This window comes from Scaptodrosophila lebanonensis, unplaced genomic scaffold (assembly GCF_003285725.1).
Source record: "Scaptodrosophila lebanonensis strain 11010-0011.00,11010-0021.00 unplaced genomic scaffold, SlebRS2 tig00000089-arrow-pilon, whole genome shotgun sequence".
In the NCBI taxonomy this organism is placed as follows: Eukaryota; Metazoa; Arthropoda; class Insecta; order Diptera; family Drosophilidae; genus Scaptodrosophila; species Scaptodrosophila lebanonensis.
In genome coordinates, this window is record NW_022060565.1 from 3,969,553 (window position 1) to 3,990,677 (window position 21,125).

The window sequence follows — 21,125 nt, forward strand, 5'->3', positions numbered from 1 at the left end:
AAGGTAAATAATATTAAGTTGACAACAGCTGTTTAAGAATGAAAAGTTTTGTCATTATTCATTTTGCATACTTAGACTTAGACGTTACAGGATTACCCTTTATATATTCAGAAATGGGCAGAAATGGTTGAAATTTAGAAGCAAACTGGTTAGCCCAAAGAAGATAAGTTATTGCTTTCTGTTCAAGGGACAAACGGAAAAAGAGGCAGAGAGGTGACGAAAATTAAATTGAATGACGAACACGAATAAGGAGGCAGACAAGCAGACCCGCTAAGCTTGTTCCGCAGCTCTGTTACATACATGGACATATAACCAATATGCTCTTTGACCCTTCGAATAAAGAGTATAAGAGACACTGTTTTCAGACTTGGCATGAACGCAAAAAGTTTTTGCTTTAAAGGTCTTTGTTTTGCTTATAGCCTAGCTCTCTAACGATCGCTCTCTTTGTATTGTTTGGCAGCTGGCTCAATGCGATGATCGCACATCGATTGGTCACGTAGACGAGGCGCTCGTTCAGATGCCCAGCTAGACTGCATTAACTTGTCCGCTGTTGGTGCACGCTATTAATGGGGGCGTGCACGTGGCGTATGCGCAATATTGCCAAGCAATTATAATAAAACAAAATGCGCTGAGAGAGAGACCTTGAACTTGCCCGCGATCGTGCGAACGGCCGTTAAATGTGCGATGTGCATGGAGTTGGGCTGGCGATCCGGTCTGGGCCTGCTGTTGTAAATTTGAAGCATCAACAGCAGATACAGCAGCAGCTATAGCCACATTAACAACAACAACAACAATATTTACATTAATTCGCCATTAGCATGTGTCTTGTGTAGCAGCCGTCGAGATCGGCCAGCATTAATTAGAACTTTTTCTGTTTTATATATGTTTGTTTTTTTTTTTAACTTTATTCATTGGCTTCATTGCGTGCTTTTCATTGTCACTTTTTGGGGCTGGCGGCCAAGCGAAAATTTCCGTTGTAGCGGAAAAGCATTATTTAATTTGCATTGATTAGGGCGCATTTAGTGTATGGTTGATAGCGATGGTTCAGTTCCGGCTTCCGCTATTATAGACATGAAAATTGTTGTCTGAGGTCGCGCTCATTCGTCTATTCTGTCAATGATGATGATTTATAGCGTCGACAACTGACAGCCCAAATAGGCGTTGCCTTCGTAACTTGTCTGTCTTTTACTTATATAAGTAAATATCTCTACCTATCTACATCTACTTGTATGTCATATAACAAGTTCAAAGTTGAACATTGTTGACATATGTTAAGGCGACTGCTCTTTGTTTTTGGCTGCTTATTGGTTTTACTAACATATTTCTGTTTCGCTTCTTCGGCCACAAACCATTGACCGCAACAACTGCTCGTTCGGGCCTCTACAAGTTTTGTAAATTTATGGCCGGGCTAAACGACTTTTATCTTCTCAGCCATCTGGCGTCACCAATAGCAACAAATTTACACGTTTGTTTCGTGCCCTGTCACCGTTTGGCTAACGGCCGAGCATTTTATGGGTGCGCCTGGTGTTAGGCTACGTTTTGGAAAGAAATAGACTTCAACTGAAATACCCGCACATTTCAGGGGTCATACTACTTATATACTAATTGCACATTTTATTACATGCGCCTCTAATAAGTGGGAGACACAGTAATTGTCAGAGCTGCAGCGGCAAAGCAATAACCTTAATTGATCTTTATAAATTTGTATACCCTATACCTGAAGGGGGTCTACTCATAAGTAATTTAAATTCGTCATTTCAATTGCATGAAAAAAGGTGTGACAGTCTCCGAGCTACAGTTATATGTATACTTGTATTTGTATATAATGATGGGACGACTCTACACATTACGGCCGTTTGTACGTCCGTACGAACGTCGATAACTTTTAAAAAATATCAGCTAGAGACACCAAAATCAGTAATCTGGCTTTTCTTGGAAAACTGTAGGCCCAGTTGATATAATTCATGCTATATAGTACAATCGATTAGTTTTTTTGGATTTAAGAGCTAAGATATAAACTACTGGTATGAATATTTTGAATTCATTACTGCTGGATGAATAACAGGAGTTGTATTTCGAAGTTTTATTTATGTATTTATTTATATAATGCTAGCTTAAGATTAAAATCTTAAAACTAACAGAAGAGGATTATGTTAGCAATGGCTACTAGGGCCTTCAGCTAACTTTGTGTGTACATTTTACAGTGTTAAAGAAAAAAGTAGGAATACATATGTATGGGGACTGGGTTTAGATTTTGTGGCTTTTAAATATTTAAATATGAGTTTGGAGTTATGTATTGATGGGTTTGCAATTAAGGTGATGGGGTTAATGTTTTTTGAAAATAGATGGAGTGTGGGGCATGAGGTGAGGATATGTGCAATGTTTATTAGCGCGTTATTGCAGAAAGGGCAGTGTTTAGATAGAGTTTGGTCCATGAAATGTGTTTGTGTTAATGCGGTATGTCCAAGGCGAATTCTATTAAGTTTTATTTGTTCTGTTCTTGATAGGAGTTTTTGCGGATTGTTATTGTACAGGTCAAGGAGATATAAATTGTCGGCGTTGCTTTGCTGGTACCCATAGGATGAGTAAAATAATTTTTTAGAGCTAGGGTTATGTCGGAGGAATTGTAGTTGGGGGTGTAAATAAGAGGAAGAGCTGTGGCCAGTTTTGCAAAAGAATCTGCTGTTTCGTTTCCAGTAACATTCTTGTAGCTAGGTACCCAAATAAGTTTTATTTTAGGGCATTTGTGTTGTAATATTGATCTGATTGGGGTAGGATAGTAATGGTGGTTGTCGAAGTTGGCTATGGCAGTAAGGGAAGAAAGTGAATCTGAACATATTGCATGTTTCCTGGGTTTTTATAAACAGATTGCGATTGCTTTTTGGATTGCTATGATTTCGGCTGTATTACGAAGTTCAATTTAGATATTTTATGTAGTAACTAATTTTCATTCTGTTGTATTAACAGCTAAGTTATTTGCAATTAAAGCAGAATTTATTATGTGATACCCAACAGATAAGATACCTAGGATATTTATTATTGTATTTATTAGAGGATATTAAATATCATTTCTTGATCACTAATCTACACACATGAAATGTAATTTTAAGAATTGGTTAATCAATTCCCCTACTCGAAATCTTTCTTTCCTTTTATATCAACTTTGCAAAAAAAAAAAATGCCCCAACAACAAGATATTTATCCATAATATCAAGTAACAGTCAAAGGAATGAGCGGTGTAGAATTAGGTTTAATAGAAACTCACTTTTCTTTAGCATAGAGTTTTAAAAATGCCTCAATATACAAGTATGCTAAATTTTAATTCAACTCGCTTAACTACTTATGTATATACTTTACCTGCCGTAGGAATGATTGGGATATTGGAAGTGTATTCATAAGTCGGCTGGACAAGACTGTAACGTTCTACTTGTTGTTAATTGTCAAATGTTCATTTGCTTTACTCCAATGACTGAATAGAGAGATATAGTGGGGGTATACAAGAATTTAGTTCAGAATTTTCAATCTCCAATCTGTTGTAAAAAACAGGGACTTATGGCACCAACAGTTGAATTTCGAAAAAAAAAGCTTGAAAATATCAATCAAAATGGATACATATAGTATGTATCTTTATTAATCGCATTCCTCTGCTTCACACATTTAAATGCAGTAGTATAATTTTTTATTGGACTTAAGCTTTAGTTATCACATTATTAAATAATACCTATACGATTAAGCGATCATCAAACTAGTAATAAATTTAAACTTGAGCAGTGCTTCGTGTGGAAAAAACATTTCATTGAAATCGTTTTGCACCTTATTAAATGCAAGAAGAAAACCGGACTCTTACCAATGTAGGCATTCGATGTTAACGAATCATGAGTTGCCAAAAAGTTAACTGACAAGGCAAAACCGCTGGCTGGGTTTCCCACAATTTTTACAGGAGCTCATTTTGTTTTCTTTTAGAACAAGCAAAGAATAAAAGAAGAATGAAATGCTAGTTGTGTGCAGATAATAATAATAAAATAATAAAAAAATCATATATATAATACCAATATACGGGTTTAACTTCATTGCATTCCCTCTCTGGAAATGTTTGGTTTTATTATCGGCATTTTAAAAGAACTTCAAAACGTTTCTATGCCAACAATTATCCAAATAGTTAATAAGCCAAATAATGCTTTAATGATGTTTGCAATTTTTGATTTCGTTATATGGATGCATTGCATATTCATTTTTACAGAGTCTTCTACATTTGTCAACTGAAAATATTGTCAAATGTTTGTTTAATAATGATTGCCGGAATATTGCAACTACTTGTAGTTCATAACATTTTCAAGCAGAATTATAAATAGTAATCGATGTCGAACCAAATCGCTCATCTTCGACAAATCTTCGCTGTGCTCGAAATTTGCTTGAACTTCGATAAAATTGCATGCATACTTTTTGGCGGATGCTATAAATGGTTACCGCGATTTAACTTTTCTTATTATATAATTATTTGTCAGCACTTAGAAAACCAGAATGATACAGTCGAACACGCTCTTGTAGAGGGGGGAGGAAGGGGGAAAATAAAAAAAATTAAAATAAACTTGCGTGGGCTGGGGATGTAGGCTCAATCGGTTTAGAAATTCAGACGTTTATCCAGGCGGACGGAGGGACAGATGCAGATTGATTATCTCGTCATGCTGATTTAGAATATATAGGAGTATACTTTATGGGATCGGAGATGCTTCCTTCTGCGTGCTACGTTTGAAAATCCGGATGTAATTTGCGATTTAAAATCGCCATTTGATTTCGAATTCGAGGTATTAAAATTAATCCCTAAAAGGGCTTGTTTGTCTTGGTAGATAACTAAATATCTTCTCTATTTATTCAATTCCTGGAACATGACTACATTTGGAGATTTGCAGACAGATGTATTACGAACTATAGATGCAGAAAAAAATATGGATGGTTTTAAATATATTTTTGAATAATTTTTTGTTGTGAAACAATTGGTCTAATAACACAATCTGTGTTATTGTTGTAGTCTTTATCTTTATACATAAGTACAGGCAACTAATATTCGCCTTAAAGTTTGGATCAGGCTTCTAGATTGTGGATTGATTTTTTGAGTGGAAACCATTCCTTCTTTATTACTACTGTAATGTCTTATTCGTAGAGCTGAATTGGATAGGCTTTGTAGGCTATCTGCCTATTTGTTGTAGTTCTATCTTAATCAGCACTCTTCCAGTTTTGTTTAGGACCTGCTTCGCAGACCAATATTGTGGAGCTGGCCAACTTATTTGACAATGTCATTGATGTGAGAGCCTCAGCATAATATGCATTCGTTAAGCATTCCTTGTTTTGTAAAATATTCTATTTAATTTATATACATTTACATGTTCTTAATACTAGTTCTTAAATATGTATGCGAATGAGCTTATAAATAGTCAATAATATTTTTTTTAAATAATAATAAACTAAACTAATTAGCGAACAAAAAAAAAAACATATACAGCTTGATTTAAAGCGTACACACAATACATTGTAGGTACATAAGTAGACAATTTATAGCTAAGAATACAAATATATAGCTACAGTTAATTTATGACTCGATTTCATGCATTGCCGTTGCAACAATTTCGACTTGAGGATTATTTGAAGCTGGAGACACACATCAAAGCAGATGATGCAATGGAAAGTGGCGCTGGGTGAAAAGATTTTTCGGGCCTAAAACGCGACGTGCTGTGTTTGCTTTCTGGGCTGGTCCAATGTAAACAAACAATGTGCTTGTCTGTGGCTATGGCGGATACATATGTTTAAACAATGGCAAACTTTTGTTTGTTAGCAACATGCGATTGTAAAGCTAGTTGTGGCCCCTGAGCTGGCTGACTGACTGACTGTCTGGCCTACTGGCAGACTGACTGACTGATAGTTCGTTGGCTAGGCTTGGCTAGCTGATGACATTGGTGCTGTTGTTGGCCGCCTGGGCATCGTTAGCAATATGGCTTGCCTCGTCCCCACTGCCACTGCCACTGCCAGTGCCAGCGCTACTGTGCCGCTTTACTTTGTACTCGGGATTCTTCAGCCAGTCCTCCTTGATGAGATCGGCGCCCTTCTCACCGATCATAATGACCGGTGCATTGGTGTTGCCGCTGCTAATGGTGGGCATGATGCTGGCATCGATGACCCTCAGACCGCGCACACCATAGACACGCAGTCGCGGATCCACCACAGCCTCGGGATCCCAGGCGGGTCCCATTTTGGCCGTGCCACACGGGTGATATATGGTCATCGAAATGGTGCGCACGTGGCACTCAAGGTAGGCATCAGACAGAAACTTGTGTTGCTTGCAGTTGGGCAGGGGCTTGCGCCAGAGTCGTGAACCGAACTGCTTAAAGACTTTGGCTTCGGCTACGCGGAGCGCAATCTTGGCGCCTTCAACCAGCGTTTTAGCGTCCAACGGGTCGTCGAAGTAGTTGGCGTTTATGAGTGGATAATGGAAGGGGTTGGGAGAGCGCAGACGCACGGTGCCACGTGATCGCGGACGTAGCAGCAGCGGCATGATCGTCCACGTGTCCTTGTTGGCGATAGGATGGTAGACCTCCTGGTACACAGACTCTTTGAGGCCCAGAACCTTCTTAACGCGCGCACCATTGTCTGAGTTAATGGAGGCTGGTGCCATGTGGAACTGTATGTCCGGCCAATCTATGCTGCGATTCGAGTAGGGCGTATGCACAAAGGCTAGACCCTCCACACCACCCAGTGTGGTCATGGGACCACGTTCGCGCAGCACATATTGAAAGGTAACGGCGGTGGGATTGAAGCGATCCTGAACAATGGCCACGGGCTTGTCCACTAAAAATGATAAGCCTCCCATGCCGACGTGATCCTGCATATTTTCACCGACAGGCAGGTCCTGCAGCACTCGAATGCCGTGCTTCTCCAAATGCTTTCGCGGCCCCAGACCCGATAGCATCATCAACTGGGGAGTGTTTATTGCGCCCGCCGCCAGAACGATCTCCCGCCTTGCTGCTATGCGATAGACCTTCCCGTGTTTGACAAACTCCACGGCCTGAGCGCGCATCGTGCCCGGCTCGATGATGACGCGTGTGACGTGTGAGTTCATCGACAAATGGAAGTTCTTCCGTTGGCGTATGGGTCGCAGGAATGCCTTGGCTGTGGAGCAGCGGGATCCGCGTCGTATCGTACCTTGAGCAATCATGAAGCCCGCCTGCTTAGCACCATTGATATCACGATTGTCATAGCCTAGCTGAGTGCCCGCCTCCACAAAGGCGGCGACCAGAGGCGAGTGCCATGGCGACTCCTGAACTGTTAGAAGGCCGCCTCGACCATGGTAGGCGCTATTAGCCAGATAGGGATTTCGATTGTCTTCAGATTTCTTAAAGTAGTGCAGCACCTGCTCGTAGCCCCAGCCTGGGTTGCCAAGCGACTCCCAATGGTCGTAGTCGTGCCGGTTGCCCCGCACATAGAGCATGTAGTTGAGCACGCTACTGCCGCCTAGTACTCGACCTCGCGGCCAATTACAGCGATTATTTTGCATGCCTAGGCAGGCTTTATTCGATGGTTCGGTCTTATAGGCCCAGTCTAATTTACTGAGCTGCAGATAAGCAGCGAGCGAGGGCACATCGGAAATCTCGTTTTCATCCGGCCCCGCCTCTATGAGGAGCACCTTCCATTTGCGCACCTCGGACAATCGGTTGGCCACTACGGCACCCGCTGAACCGCTGCCCACGACAATAAAGTCATATTCAGGCCAGAGATTTAGCTGGTCTAGCGGTCGGGATTCGGGATCGACGGCATCGTAGCGATAATAGGTGATGGCGGCCAACATTAGGGGTATGAGCCACAGGCCGGTGGTTACCACACCGAATGTGGATTTGATGACAGTTGTAATGAAGAGTAGGTTGAGCACCATAGCTGTTCGTTATTTGTCGTTGGTGTGCCAGTGGGCAGGGGGGTTGGGTGTAGGGTATAGCGTGTGTGTGTGTGTGTGTAGTAGCTTTCTCTCTCTCTCTCTTTCTCTAGCGTTTCTTTCTCCTGTGCATGGCGTTGCTCTGCTGGACCTAATCGTACTTGGCCTTGCTCGTCGTTACGTGCAACTGAAAAGGAAAACATATATTAGCTATTGTCAAATGCATACTTGTAGATATCCAATAAAGTAAGGGCAGTTAATAATCCCCTTTATTAATCAATCACAATTGTTGTAGCCAGCAAATGGCATAAAAGGCGCCAGAAGAAGATATGATGGGAGGTCGTAAGGTGATTGGCTCCCTACGCTCCAAAAGCGGAAGCCGTTTCACTCCCATTTAGGAAGAAAAGAGCGGCGAACTCTTTGTTTGAATTTCGAACGCTATGTCCATATCGCTAATATTGTTTATTCAATCTGAAACTCAGACTACCTTATAGGTTGACAATACGGTTAGCGGTGCTTGCGTCAGATACTCATGGCACACACCCCCGATAGCCAAACGACCTTGACGCGTATCGTTAAAAAGTAACAACAACAACAACAACAAAAAGACCGGTCGACAAACAATTTATAATGTAAGCCACAAAAATGCCGTTAACTGCATTACAAATAAACGCGACGTGAGCTTTGTTGTTAAATTGTTGCTGCTGTTGTTGTGGCTTTGGTTTCTGCTATTGCTGGTGATGATGATGATGATGTTGCAGTTGTTGTTGTTGTTGTTGTTGTTGTGGTCTTTCAACCAGTCGACGCCAGTTCGGCAGTTCATTTTATTACAATATATCTGCTGACGTAACAATAACATAGCTTGTTGTTGCTGCTGCTGTTGTTGTTATTGTTGTTGTGAAGTTGGGCTTTTCGATTGCGCGCATAATTGGCGCGCTCGATTGGTAAATATATTTTTGGTTTATTGCGGGCATTTGCCGTAGATATACTTGTATCTATAGGTATAGTATACGCTCGTTGTGTTTATACTCGCATATGTATTTGCTTGTCTATCTGCGATCAGGCGCCTAAAATAGTTTGATTCGGCTTAGGCATTAGCATGGGTTTGATTTGAACAGATATTGGTATTAGTTGGTATTGTTGGCGTGTGTCGAAACACTTGACGAAATGAGGACTAAGGGTGTTACGATTGGTTTGTTCTGTCGTTTGTGGACATGCGGCCACTGTAAAAATCATAAACATAAACGATAAACACAATTTTATGAAGGTGTAGGGAAGGTGTTGGACTGATTCCAATGACACAGCATCCTGTCATAATTTTTTTTGCTGCAGTTTTCGCATTAGCTTTTTGCTTCATAATTTTTCAAAACAGTGAGATTTACAGCTACAGCTCATAAATTTTCGTGCTAGTTATATTATATTTGTGCTGGATTTTTTGATTGCAAGTAAGTAAATGAATCAGCAAGCCGATTGTAAAATGAATCCAAACTGGCAGAGATTTCGCTGATCACGACCATCCTTAAAATTATACAATCATCGTGATAAACTTGATGCATCAATTAAAGTGTTTCAGTCAAAGCTTAACCGGCCATTCCATAAATATGTGTTGGCCTCTTCTCTCACCCAAGCAACAAACACAGTGTCGCCTAACCTTATGTTTAATTGAAGCAATTTGCGACCTTAAGGTATTCGCTCGTGCCTTTTACAAATGGTCGAAAAAACCCGCTAGTATTACAAATTTCAATTACTTTAATGATGATAATACAATATTTTGGCAGTTGTAAAGTATCCAAGTCGGTTTCTACTTTCTAAACTAATAACAATATTCGCTAGCATTTAGAAGAAATAATAAATGCATTGCATATCGATTGCTTCTGCCGCAAAATGTAAAATATAAATAAATAAAATTATTTAATTAATTATTATAAATCCAAAATTGTAGTAGATGTAACCCATAAAAATTGCCCAAGAGGTAGATCGCGTATTACTTATATACAACAGCTGTCATTATTTTATTCTTATTCGTTCTGAGCCAGTCGCTTGGCCCACTGTGCCGGCTGAGAGGTAGATATCGGACTTTGCCGCTTGACGGCACCCAAGCCAGTGAAAGGCCAAAGGCTTGAGCGGCGCTACTCAACCACTTAGCCACACAGTCACTTACTCAGGCAGGTGTATAACTATATTGGAGTGGAGCTCATTACAAAATCATTCCTGAAGCGGCTTTCCAGCCAGTACGCTGCTCTTGTGGGCGCGTCGTGGCCGGACCGGGCCCTGGGGCCACAATGCTGGCCATAGCGCACGCAAGTTTCGACAATATCTTGTTGGACACTTTTTATTTATTTATTTATTTTTTTTTTTAGCTTTTTGTGCAAAAACTTGTGAATATATTGGAAAAAAGTAGCACGAAATTAGGTCAGCAGCAGCAGGCAAACGGGTTTGGTTAACCCGCTGACAGGCAGGCAAACCTGTTGGCCCCTCTTCACAGCTTCATGTTGTGTCTGTGGTGTAGTTTTTTTTGTTGTATTGACAGATACCAGCACTCTATTGGGCATAAAGTTCGAAATGGCTTTGTGAAAGATAAGCCAATTAGCCAGCACACTTCCTGTTGAGCTTGGGGTGATCTCCATAGATAGAGGGGGAGAAATAGAGAAAGAGCGAGAGGGGAAGAACGAAAAAGAGCGATGACATTGTAAATGGAGGCACTGTTGAAAAGTCAAGTTTAAAGTTAAATGACACGCTAGCGGCCCGCGACCCACGCACGCACTTTTGTTTCTGTTTTGATTGTTGAGATGCTCGCCAGCCACTCACGAACAAATTGTGCGCAATTAAAGTGATTTCGTTTGTCTCTGTGTTTAAGTGTGTGTGTGCGATTTTCTGCGCTAATTTGCTGTGAACAAAGCGAAATAGATATAGACATGGGCCGGAAGAGTACATAATAGAGGGGGAGGCGGCTACTCGAGTCACAGTTGGTCGCTCTATTGTGGGGTCAAAGTCATTTGTAGTGTCAGTCACCTTGGATAAGGCTGCAATTTTATAGCAATCTGTTGACACTTGACACATCACATTTTTGGTGTTATTGTGTCAATGACATTGCCTATTTTACTGATCCATTATAAAACCAACTGTTGACTGGATTTAGTCACAAAAAATGTGTTAGAAATGGGCTTGACTGCTTGATAGGTGAACTGAAACAGCTCATAAAAGACTATATGGCAAGTTTTAGGATTCTTGCTGTTCGACTTTTCGAGAGAGGCGCGTTCAAGCAGCCGAACAGTAGGATGGCTACTTAAATCATTTCGTCATGCTTTGCGGGACCCGCCACATTACCAAAAAGCTGTTAAATACACTTGACTGATTTCATTATACCCTCTTACTTTTTGTCGGGTACAGAGCATACGCGTAATAGCAACAACTAAAGCTGCAACACTTCGTTAACAGCTTATAAAAATGCAACCGCCATGCCACATGCAAGTTGTAATTCATATTTATTCATATTCGCGCATATTTTAAATAATTTTTGAAATCAAAACACAATATGTACTCGTATATGCATGCAAGAGAGTGTAACATGCGTAGCGGCAAATTTCAATTAAATGCAACAGCACCCAAGTAAATGAGCGGCCAACCGGCCAAGCGGCGCCAAGTGCAGCGCAAAAATAAAGTCGATTTGTTGCTTTTGTTGTTATTGGTGCCCATGATATGCTCTGCATGCGTGCCTGCTGCAATTTATCAAACAGCATTGCAAGCTAATCAAATCACGCAGCTCCCCGCCTGTCGTCATTGTTTGTAAGTTTGTGTCTTAAGTCTTTTGTTTTCAATACGCCCGATGCGTTGCAAAAGAGCATGCATTGTTTTGTTTTCTTTTTTCTTTTTTTACCACGCATATGACGTGAAAGGGTGTATTTTACGAATAGGTATTACAGTGACCGGCATTGAACGATTTGTTGTACTTAAAACTTGGCTTTGTTTGCACGCCTGTACGTTTCGTTCTCGACAACTGAAAGACTTAGAGGCATCAACACTTGCTTGATTATTCCGCTAATGTTTGGGAGAATGGAGTTTCTATTACTATCGATTTTTAATGCGTCAACTGATTATATAGGATTCTGTTTACATTGTTATCAAATAACAGACGCATAACTCTGCATTAGTTCTCTTTTGTTGAAATAAGGGGGGTTCATATGGCTGCACCGATGTTAGGCTAGTGGAGGCCCATTGTGGTATCATAGAATCGTTGCTTATTTGTGCTCAGTAAATGGACGTAAGTGTTCCGTTTATCTATATCCTTGGTATTTCTGTAAGAATATATGTATATGGCTTCCATTGTGAGATCCGGATACGTCGTTTTTGCTCTCTCTTTGTCTCTGCTGCTGCTACGAAAGTAGTTATTTTAGTAACTACTATATTATCAGTGCGTATAGGTTGATCCATTGCTATTGCATGTGTGTTGTTGAACACATCAATTATAATATTATAAGATTACAGAATTTCAATCTGTAGAAGTCTGGATGTTTTTTTTTTTTTTTTTTTATCAGAATGCTAACTGAGTAAGCTTGCCATTTAATTGATTTTATATATATAGAGAATTGTTTATATTTATGTGTGAAAAATATAACCACATACTTTGAATTATATTATATATATGTAGTATTTCAGAATGTCAGAATTGCATTACACATCGAAATTATTCTTTTTTATTTATGGTGTTGTGTATATTTCAAAGGAGATAGAGAGTATAGCGTAGTCGTGTGCGTTCTATACGCTTCCTATTTCCCTGTAACGTGGTGCATCAGTTGCCCCTGTGGCAAATTGCTTTCCATTTTGATGCAAATTACGCGCAGATTGCTTAATGCATATTATAATGGGGTTACTGATGTTGTTGCCGCTGATGCTGCTGCTGCTGCTGTTGCTGGCGGTATTGTTGTTGTCGTTGTTGCTGGCGACATCTCAAGGCTTTTGTTTCACTTCCATAATTACAAACAAATGAAATTCGTTAAAGCGCCACTTGTTACAAAAACAAAAGCATCGGCGGGCACACTCACTGTTTAGTCGCTCTCTCTGCATATGTGTGTGAGTGTGTGTGTGTGTGTGTGTGTGTGCAACATGTAGCCTACTTATCTTGAAAGCACTTTGGCCGTTTGCTCACCATTGCTCTTAGCTGGTTGCCTCTTTCGTTTGTCGTTTTTATTGTAGTTTTTCTTTCATTTTTATTAATCTTTAAATGTATCTCGTTGCTGTTGCTGTTGTTGTTGTCGTTGTCGTTACTGTTGTGCTATGTTGTAGGCGATTGCGTTGCCAAAGTCTTGTGCAAACTTTTCCGCTGTTGTTGTTGTTGCTGCTGCTGCTGCTACTGCCATCACTGCTGTTGCTGTTTCTGTTTCTGCTTAAGTTGGCTTTGCTATTTAGTTTGCACTTGAGTGCATTTCACCTACTTGCAACTGAATGTGGGCTGCCTGCGGCTTGCTGGTTTTCCTTTTTCATAGCCTACCCCCGCACAGCCCAAATTTCCAGCGACCATGTCGTCCATCCCATATATACTATACACGTAGAAACGATGACGTTAGCCCGTTGGCAAACAAAGCGCCCAACTGTGTGTGTGCAAGGCATGGCAAGGCATTACAAAATATGTATTTACTAAATGTCGACGAAAGGCAATAACAACAAAATAAATTCCAACTGGTGCTGCCTAACGAACGAACCCAATGTGGAATGGAAAAAGAAATGTCGCAAGTCGCATGAAGTCGATTGCTTCGCATCCAGGCAAAGGCGTCACATTTGCGCGGCAAACAATTCATTTGCCGCTACCTGACACTCGACACTCACTCCCAAGCCACACACACACAAGGCACATTGATTCAAACACACTGCTGCTGAATGCTTACGTGCTGTTCTATGCCCACGCAACTTTGCACGCGCACGGAACTGGGGCTGGAAATGAGACACCGATGCAGCCGACAAGCGGATCCTGCACGCACTTGACGCGAAAACAAAAAAAAATTAAACACACTTCTCCAATTGGATGTGGCCGATGGCAGCGTCAGAGCGGCTGCGATGCACGTTTTCAACTGAACGCAAAGTACCGCAAATTCGTGCAAACGAGCGACCAAAGCAGTCGAAGCAGCAGCAGCGGCAGCAGCAGCAGCAGCAACGGCTTTGGCGCTGGCTGCTGTTTAGCAACAACAACAATGACAATAGCAACAACAATAGTGCGAGCAGCTGTTGCATATTATTGGCACATCCACATCCACAACGGCGCGACGCGACGCCACCGCCAACTTGTTCGCTTCGAACATGTTGGGGCGTGTGGCTGCGAGCTTATACGTCGATTCCAGGCGGGCGGCCCGGTCTGCCCCAAGTTTTGGCGGTTGAGCAAGCCAAGCGAAGTCGAGCCACTCGGCTTATGACAATCAGAAACACAAAGGAGAAGAAGCGCAATATAAGTTATGCACACACACACACACACACACACACCATACAAATGTATGTAAATTTGGCAAGATGAGGAAGCAAAATTGAAGAGTAAGAGTGTAAGAAATAATACAGAGAGAAAAAGATGCCTGAGAAAACATACTATACATAAGTTGCCAGCTATTATTATTATTATTATGAAATCGCAGTGCTTTAGTATTATAGAATGTTATGTAAAAACACAGGTTTCTTTTTACGCTTCTGATGATTGCACTCGAATCTTTTTAAATATTAAATCGAAACAGCTTATGCGCCCCACACCAAAAATTAGAAGGAAGCTTGTTAAATTCAATGCTTCAAATCGGAGCGCATTTGTTTATTTGTTAGCTTCTTTTAATCTTGGTTAGTGTAAGTGGTAGAGTGGTTAAGTATTGCCATTTTTTAGACCACTCCCTCTAACATATCGAGCCTATTTCCGATTTACAATATATTCCGAATCATGGATTTGAAAATTTGCAATTCTTATCAATCGTATCAGTCATAATAACCTTTCCAATTAACATCTAATATTGGAACCTATACTCGAATATTATTAAAATCGAAAATTATTTAGAACATCTCCTAGTCGGTTTATCGTTTATGCTGATTCATGTACATATGCAAAATTAATCGTGCTAAATGGAAAAAAGTCGTGAAACCATATATAAAATTTTTAATTTTCAAACCGTGTAAAAAACGACTATGTAAAAACAGAATTTAGTGTATTCTATGGCTTGTTAAGTTGTTAACATCTTTTTAAAAAACATATATGAAATCTGCTAGTGGAATGTTTTTAAAAAGGTTCTTAATGGCGCTCAATATGTTCATGACCTTGTATTGACTGGACGATGTTTAGAGATGTTTATAGAATCAATTGAACAATTTCTTTCAACTGCTATGATTAATCTGTTTCGGAGAACACATCTAATCCCTGATCCTAACCCATCTTACAATTTTTTATTTTTTCTGTTTAATCAAAGCATTAAAGCCGTGCATTCAGATTAGCACCTTAACAATACATTTTTACAAATATAAAATAGCCTAACCTCGAGCACTTCCGCGCGAAGATTAAATCGTATAATGTAAAAGCTGATATGTAAAACATGTATATGTATACATTTTTGTATTCCAGCTATAGAAAAATATTCCAGGTTTTTGTTTTATTAGAATTATCAATTTAGTCAGCCCTTAAAAACCGATTAGTTTTACGTCTAAAGTTTTTAATAGATATAGATGTTTTATTAGTTCTTTTTTAAATTTAAATTTTGTTTTTTATATTTTCAGGTATGAGATCATTTTTCTAACGGGTTCATCTAATACTTGAATAATCGATTGGGTAAGTTATGCGCATAGTCTATATAGACGTCTGGAAGCTTCGCAATGCATACAAACTTACGTACATAAAACCGCAATATAGGCCAAGAAGCTTAATAAATTTTTTTTTATAAATAGAAATTATGATTAAGAAACAAATTTAACAAAAAGAATTTTCTTTTTTTATAACAGCTTATTCAAAAGTGGGCATATAGGCTAACAAGTCAGGTGGTGCCTGCCATGCCGGCCATGGCTAATCGAGTTCTATTAATAGCTATTGCTTTTGGCTTCTTTGGATTCCTGTCCGAAATGCTGCCCACATGTGGGGCGTTCGGGTATTTCGGAACAGCGGTTTTTGCTTCTGATATTGTTGCTGCTGCTGCTTTGGTTGTTGTTGTTGTTGTTGTTACTGTTGTTGGTAATGCTCATTTTGTCGCATGGTTGCATGACCGCATTCCAAATCCAAAGATAACGGCGGCAATAACGACTCCAAACCGAGTGGTGGCGGCAGTTGGTGGAGCAAAACGATGTATTCCAGAGCTCAGTATGCGAAATGTTTGTTATTTCTCTCCCCTTTCTCTCTGTCTCTCTCTCTCTCTCTCTCTCTCTCTCTGTCTGATGCACGCACACACGCACTTACAAAAAGTAAAGAAAAAAAATAAAGTTATTAAGTTGGCTGAGAAAAATCTTTTTCCAGCAAGTGGCAATTGCAAAAATATTTTGCCGCTTGCCTGCTTGCCAGGTTGCTTGCTTTGTCAACTTACATAATTTATGTAATCATGAGCCAAAGCCCCAAAATATGATTTAGGTTGCGGGCGCTGTCATCTGGCGGTCCGACGGTCTGCTGGACAGACCGCCAAGGGGTCGTCGAGGGTTTGCTGTTGAAATTATTCGTTGCCGCAGCCACAACCACAGCCGCAGTCACAGCTCGTTGTTTTGCCTGTTGGGTGTTAATGTGCAATTAGCGAAGCGTCCAAAATCGTTTTGCCATTTTATTTGCCAGCCTCCGCTCCCCCACTGCAACATAAAATGCAATACAAGCACTAAAAACAACAACAATAATCACTTGCTCGCTACTTAGCCAAGAGCTTAGCCGTCTTGGATCTGTCGATTGGGGGTCCAATTGCTTTCGCCTGCCCTGCTGTACAATTTGGAAACTGAAGTGCGCAAAGATTTCTTTTCCCAAATCCCTACCTTCAAAATTGTGTTAGATATGGTAGCAAGCAGGAAACAAATCAGGGCTTACCCGCGAAAGTAGAGAGAATGGAGAGGAGGCATTGGCTAAATCTCAGCTAATTGCAAATAATTAATGTTTAAAGGCGCATTCGAGTTCAATGTTTCGTTCATCGATTTGGCCAAGTCTCTAAATTGTTTAAGAGCTGCTTGTAATGAACAGTTTAGGGCTCCTTTTTGCTTCTCTGTGTAGAAATGAAAGCGATTGTAAAACTGCAGATACACTCAGAAAAATAAAAGAAAAATACTTAAAGATTTTAAAACCTAAACTAGGTTTCAATTAGAAAATGACACGATTCTCGTGAAACATTGTTTTTAATCCCGACTAACTCAATGAAATGAATTAAATTTAATTAATTAAATTTTAATAATTAAAAATTAAATTAATTTAGAAATTGAGATCACTTATCAAAGTCAATTTTGCATACATATTGTGGTCGAACTTGGAAACGAAAACATAACTCTATATGTGAGAGACTTAACTCTGGTTATTAAGTTACGAATATAAGAAATTATAATACAAGTTTTTAATTGTGATTAAGTCTAAATTGTCTATCTTAGATAGTTAAAATGAACTTTTAAGTTTATTTATGTAGGCTAGTCTCAATAAATTGACCTTAAAATGAAGCCAAATGTCGCCGAATGCATAATTCGAGTTACTCACAACAAAAGCATTTGGTAGACCGCTCTAGTTCGTATATCTCGAAGAAGTCTTAAACGAAAGAACGCCTTAGTTTGATAAAACTTCTCAAAGATAGTTTGAAATACCCGATCTTAGTAAACTAAAAAACATCTCCGATCCTTCTATGAAATGTCAAATTCATTAATACCATCAATTAGACTATCGAAATGAACTCATTTAAGATCTATAATTATCTTAGAATGATTATGAAGAGTTTGTCAGGAAAAACATTTCTAAACCATAGTTTAAATAGTTTGAAATACCCGATCTTAGTAAACTAAAAAACAAATTTAGTATTTCCATAAAGTCTCGAATTCCTAAATACCATTCCTATCAACGAATATCTGGGTCTTTTGTTATGATTGCGCATCCGAAAACCGAAATACGTTAAAAAATCCCTTTCTCGACTGATAATAGTAGTTGCCATTAGACGATCGAAATGAAAATAGTTCCTCAAGGAGAACTTTTCTAAACACAGCTGCGCTCCTGCCATGACACACTTCCATTTTTCGTTCAGTGCACGTTTTGGCAAATGAGGTCAGGCTGACCGATAAGTTGGACTGGCGGCGTACGTGAGTTTAGGCCAGGCGTGCATATAAAGGCGTCAACAACGACTAACCGTAACAACCACAGCAACAAAAACAACTACAAGAGCAATATGACAGCAGCAACACCTTCTGCGCCAGCCATAGGCATTCGGTTCCAGTACGGCTTGATTGCTGGTCAACGAAATTTGTCTATGACGTAAACATATTTTCTTTGTTTTTATTTCAAAGCTGCACCGATTTTTTTTATTTTTATTTTTATTTTTTTTTTTGACAATGTCAGCAGCCGACAGCTTGAGCCTCAGTCTCAGTCTCAGCCTCAGCCGCCGCCGCAATCCCTTCCGCTCGTTGGTCATATCGTTGGCCATATCGATTGCAATTGAAATTATATGGCTCCATATTTCGTTCGGGCGTCGCTCAATCATCGTCGCGACGATGACGGCGTCGAGTGGCGCTGCATAATTAACCGAAATTAAAGAGACATTATTCAATCCCGACCAGTCGACACATACAAGTGGTGGACAGTCAACAGTCAATAGAGAGTCGCTAGTTGGCCCGCCAAGGCATTCGTATTTGCGATGCTGCCATATTTGTGTTTGCGAGCTCCGAGGCGCAATCTTCATGCAGACACTCTATGTATATACATATAGTAGATGTGTTCGACATCACGTCGTACCTACCGTTTGTGTGTGTGAGAGTGTGTGTGTGTGTGTGTAATAATCATAAATCTCATGTGCTGCATTTAGTGAGTAATCGCAATAGTTACGCCTGCTATGTACAGTAGACATCGCTTAAAAGAAGCTTAGCGAGGCGGGCATTATTTATTACGTAACCAGCATATTCGACACACCCTATATCTTACCTATAATGCTCTTTGCGGCTTGATTTGCTTACTTGTCTCTGGACTATCTTGCTATTTTTCGCATCAGCTCTGGGACGATCACATTTTTCCCCATCATACCCGTATGTGGCGGTGTAAAGTAAAAATTTGTCCCAGTTGGAGGTCAAATGTTTTTGTTTAAAAAAATCCAGAAGGCATATCTGTAGATTATCTAGAGGTGGTCCCTTTAAAAACTATATGTTTTAAGTTCAATGGTTGGAAAGGTTTTGTTACCAACTTGTATTTGCACACCTAATTCTGTTTTTACACGGTAGAATGGTTGCAGAAACTAGGTTCCAAAACTAAGTGAATAGTTCCTTATCTCTAAAGAAATATGTATGCAATGTATGTAAAAAAAAGACTGTATATTTCAATTAGTGGCAGTTTCTGCACCTACACAATTTTTATTTTGCTGCTGTCCGATCGCCTGTATTTCGAAAGATATAGAAGGGCTATAAAATTGTGTATCCGTTCATCTAACCATTTCTCAATGACTGTATTTAAAAAGATATGTACAGAAGCTGAGACAAACTAGTCACTCGGCAGATCCAGTTACAAAAAATTAAAAAAAAAAAAAGAAATTGTGAATACGATTTCCATCATACAAATGCATTTGCACGAATGCATTCAATGAATGCAATTCAATTGTAGGGCAATTCCCATCGTGGATGCTTGCAACACTGACCGGACCGCATATCACATACGAGTATGCATATGTCAGATGACCATAATAATGATGATGTTAATGATAATGATGGCAACGACCTTCCTCCCTAGATGCAGTAACAATAAAACGCAACTAAATGTGTCAGTTAACTTGTTGGCAGCCTCTCAGACGATTAATGACCTACATTTGTTTGGCTCGGCCCGACCTACGTCGCACTGACCACAGACACTTGACTTGTCTTGCTGGCTCGCACCTCCCGCTCCCGCTTCCGCACCGTCGGCCGCTGCCTCTCCGGCCCACAGCATTAACGTGGCCCGGTGTGTCATCATCACCATCTGGCTGTGGTGCTCGTCTATTGCGCTCACTCCTCATCATGCGGCGTGTACGACACTGTTTCGCATAACACTTTCCATTTCTAGCCGACTAAGTCACGTACGCGGGGTTGTCGTCATCCAAATGATCGGCGTTCGGCGTCTTCGTCAGAGAGTTCGACTTCGACTTCGTCTTTGTTATGGTGTTGTGGATCGCTCGGCCGGCTGACTCGTCAAACTTTGTGACTCTGTGTGACTTGGCGTGTTTCGTTTAAATCAAATCAAATATTTGTTCGAATTGTCTGTCGGTTGGCTCTTAAGGGCCTTATATAAGAGCCGCTCTGGGTGGTTTATTGCCGGCGCGAATTGCGCTGCCATTGTCGCTTGCGCATGCTCAATTGCAACGGCAGTTGTTGGCCAAGCGCTGCTCTAATCCACGGCAACTGATCGAGCTAACTGTTGATCGAGCGGATTAGCTGCGCACTGATAATTACCAGACTGATTGCTGGCCATTGCCCAGTCCAGTGATTGGCACCTACGAAATAAAACGTGCGAAAATGCCAAAAGACTAGGGCATGTTGGCAAGCTAGCCTTGACATAATTAGCCAAGTTAGTGCCCCCAATTGCTACCATATGCCTCCGTGCCGAAGAATAACGTTTCAATAAATCTTACAGAAGCATTTTTATTGCGTTTTACCAAAAGAAATGTTGCTTAAATTTTACTCCAATCAACTAGCCGGCCTGCACTACTAAGCGTCCCTTTCTAAGGGTAAAAGGGTATGCTATTTTTTTTTTTGTAATGTTTCAGAACTTTATCATGTATACTTATCGGCATTTCTTGAATCATATTTCAGCGGAATGCGGAATCAGTTTTTTGAGTTACAACATTTCAAAATCACAGTTAACATAATTTCGAAAATTAAACTAGTTCCGATCTTTAAATTCAAAACAGTTGCCCACTTCATTAATTTCTTCTATTTAACAAGCAAGATATGATTCTTTAAAATTTTATTGATTAAAATATTACTAATTTAAATCCGTTGTCGTAGCGCGTAAAAGTAAATAAATAAAATTAGCGAAGCATACTAGAGAAAAAACCATATTTCCAATTTCTTACCACTTTACCAC

At 40.1% G+C, this 21,125-nt stretch overlaps 2 protein-coding genes across 2 annotated transcripts in view; one reads left to right on the forward strand and one right to left on the reverse strand.

Moving 5' to 3' along the window:
- The window catches only part of LOC115626698 (flotillin-2), a 131,762-nt gene that overhangs the window by 28,490 nt on the left and 82,147 nt on the right, over positions 1-21,125 (forward strand). The window lies entirely within an intron of this gene.
- Positions 429-7,921, reverse strand: LOC115626946 (glucose dehydrogenase [FAD, quinone]-like). Its single transcript, XM_030522461.1, has 2 exons — positions 5,996-7,921; positions 429-560 (listed from the first exon to the last, which is right to left on the reverse strand). The coding sequence occupies exons 1-2, from the start codon at positions 7,919-7,921 to the stop codon at positions 429-431; spliced, it is 2,058 nt and encodes a 685-aa protein (XP_030378321.1).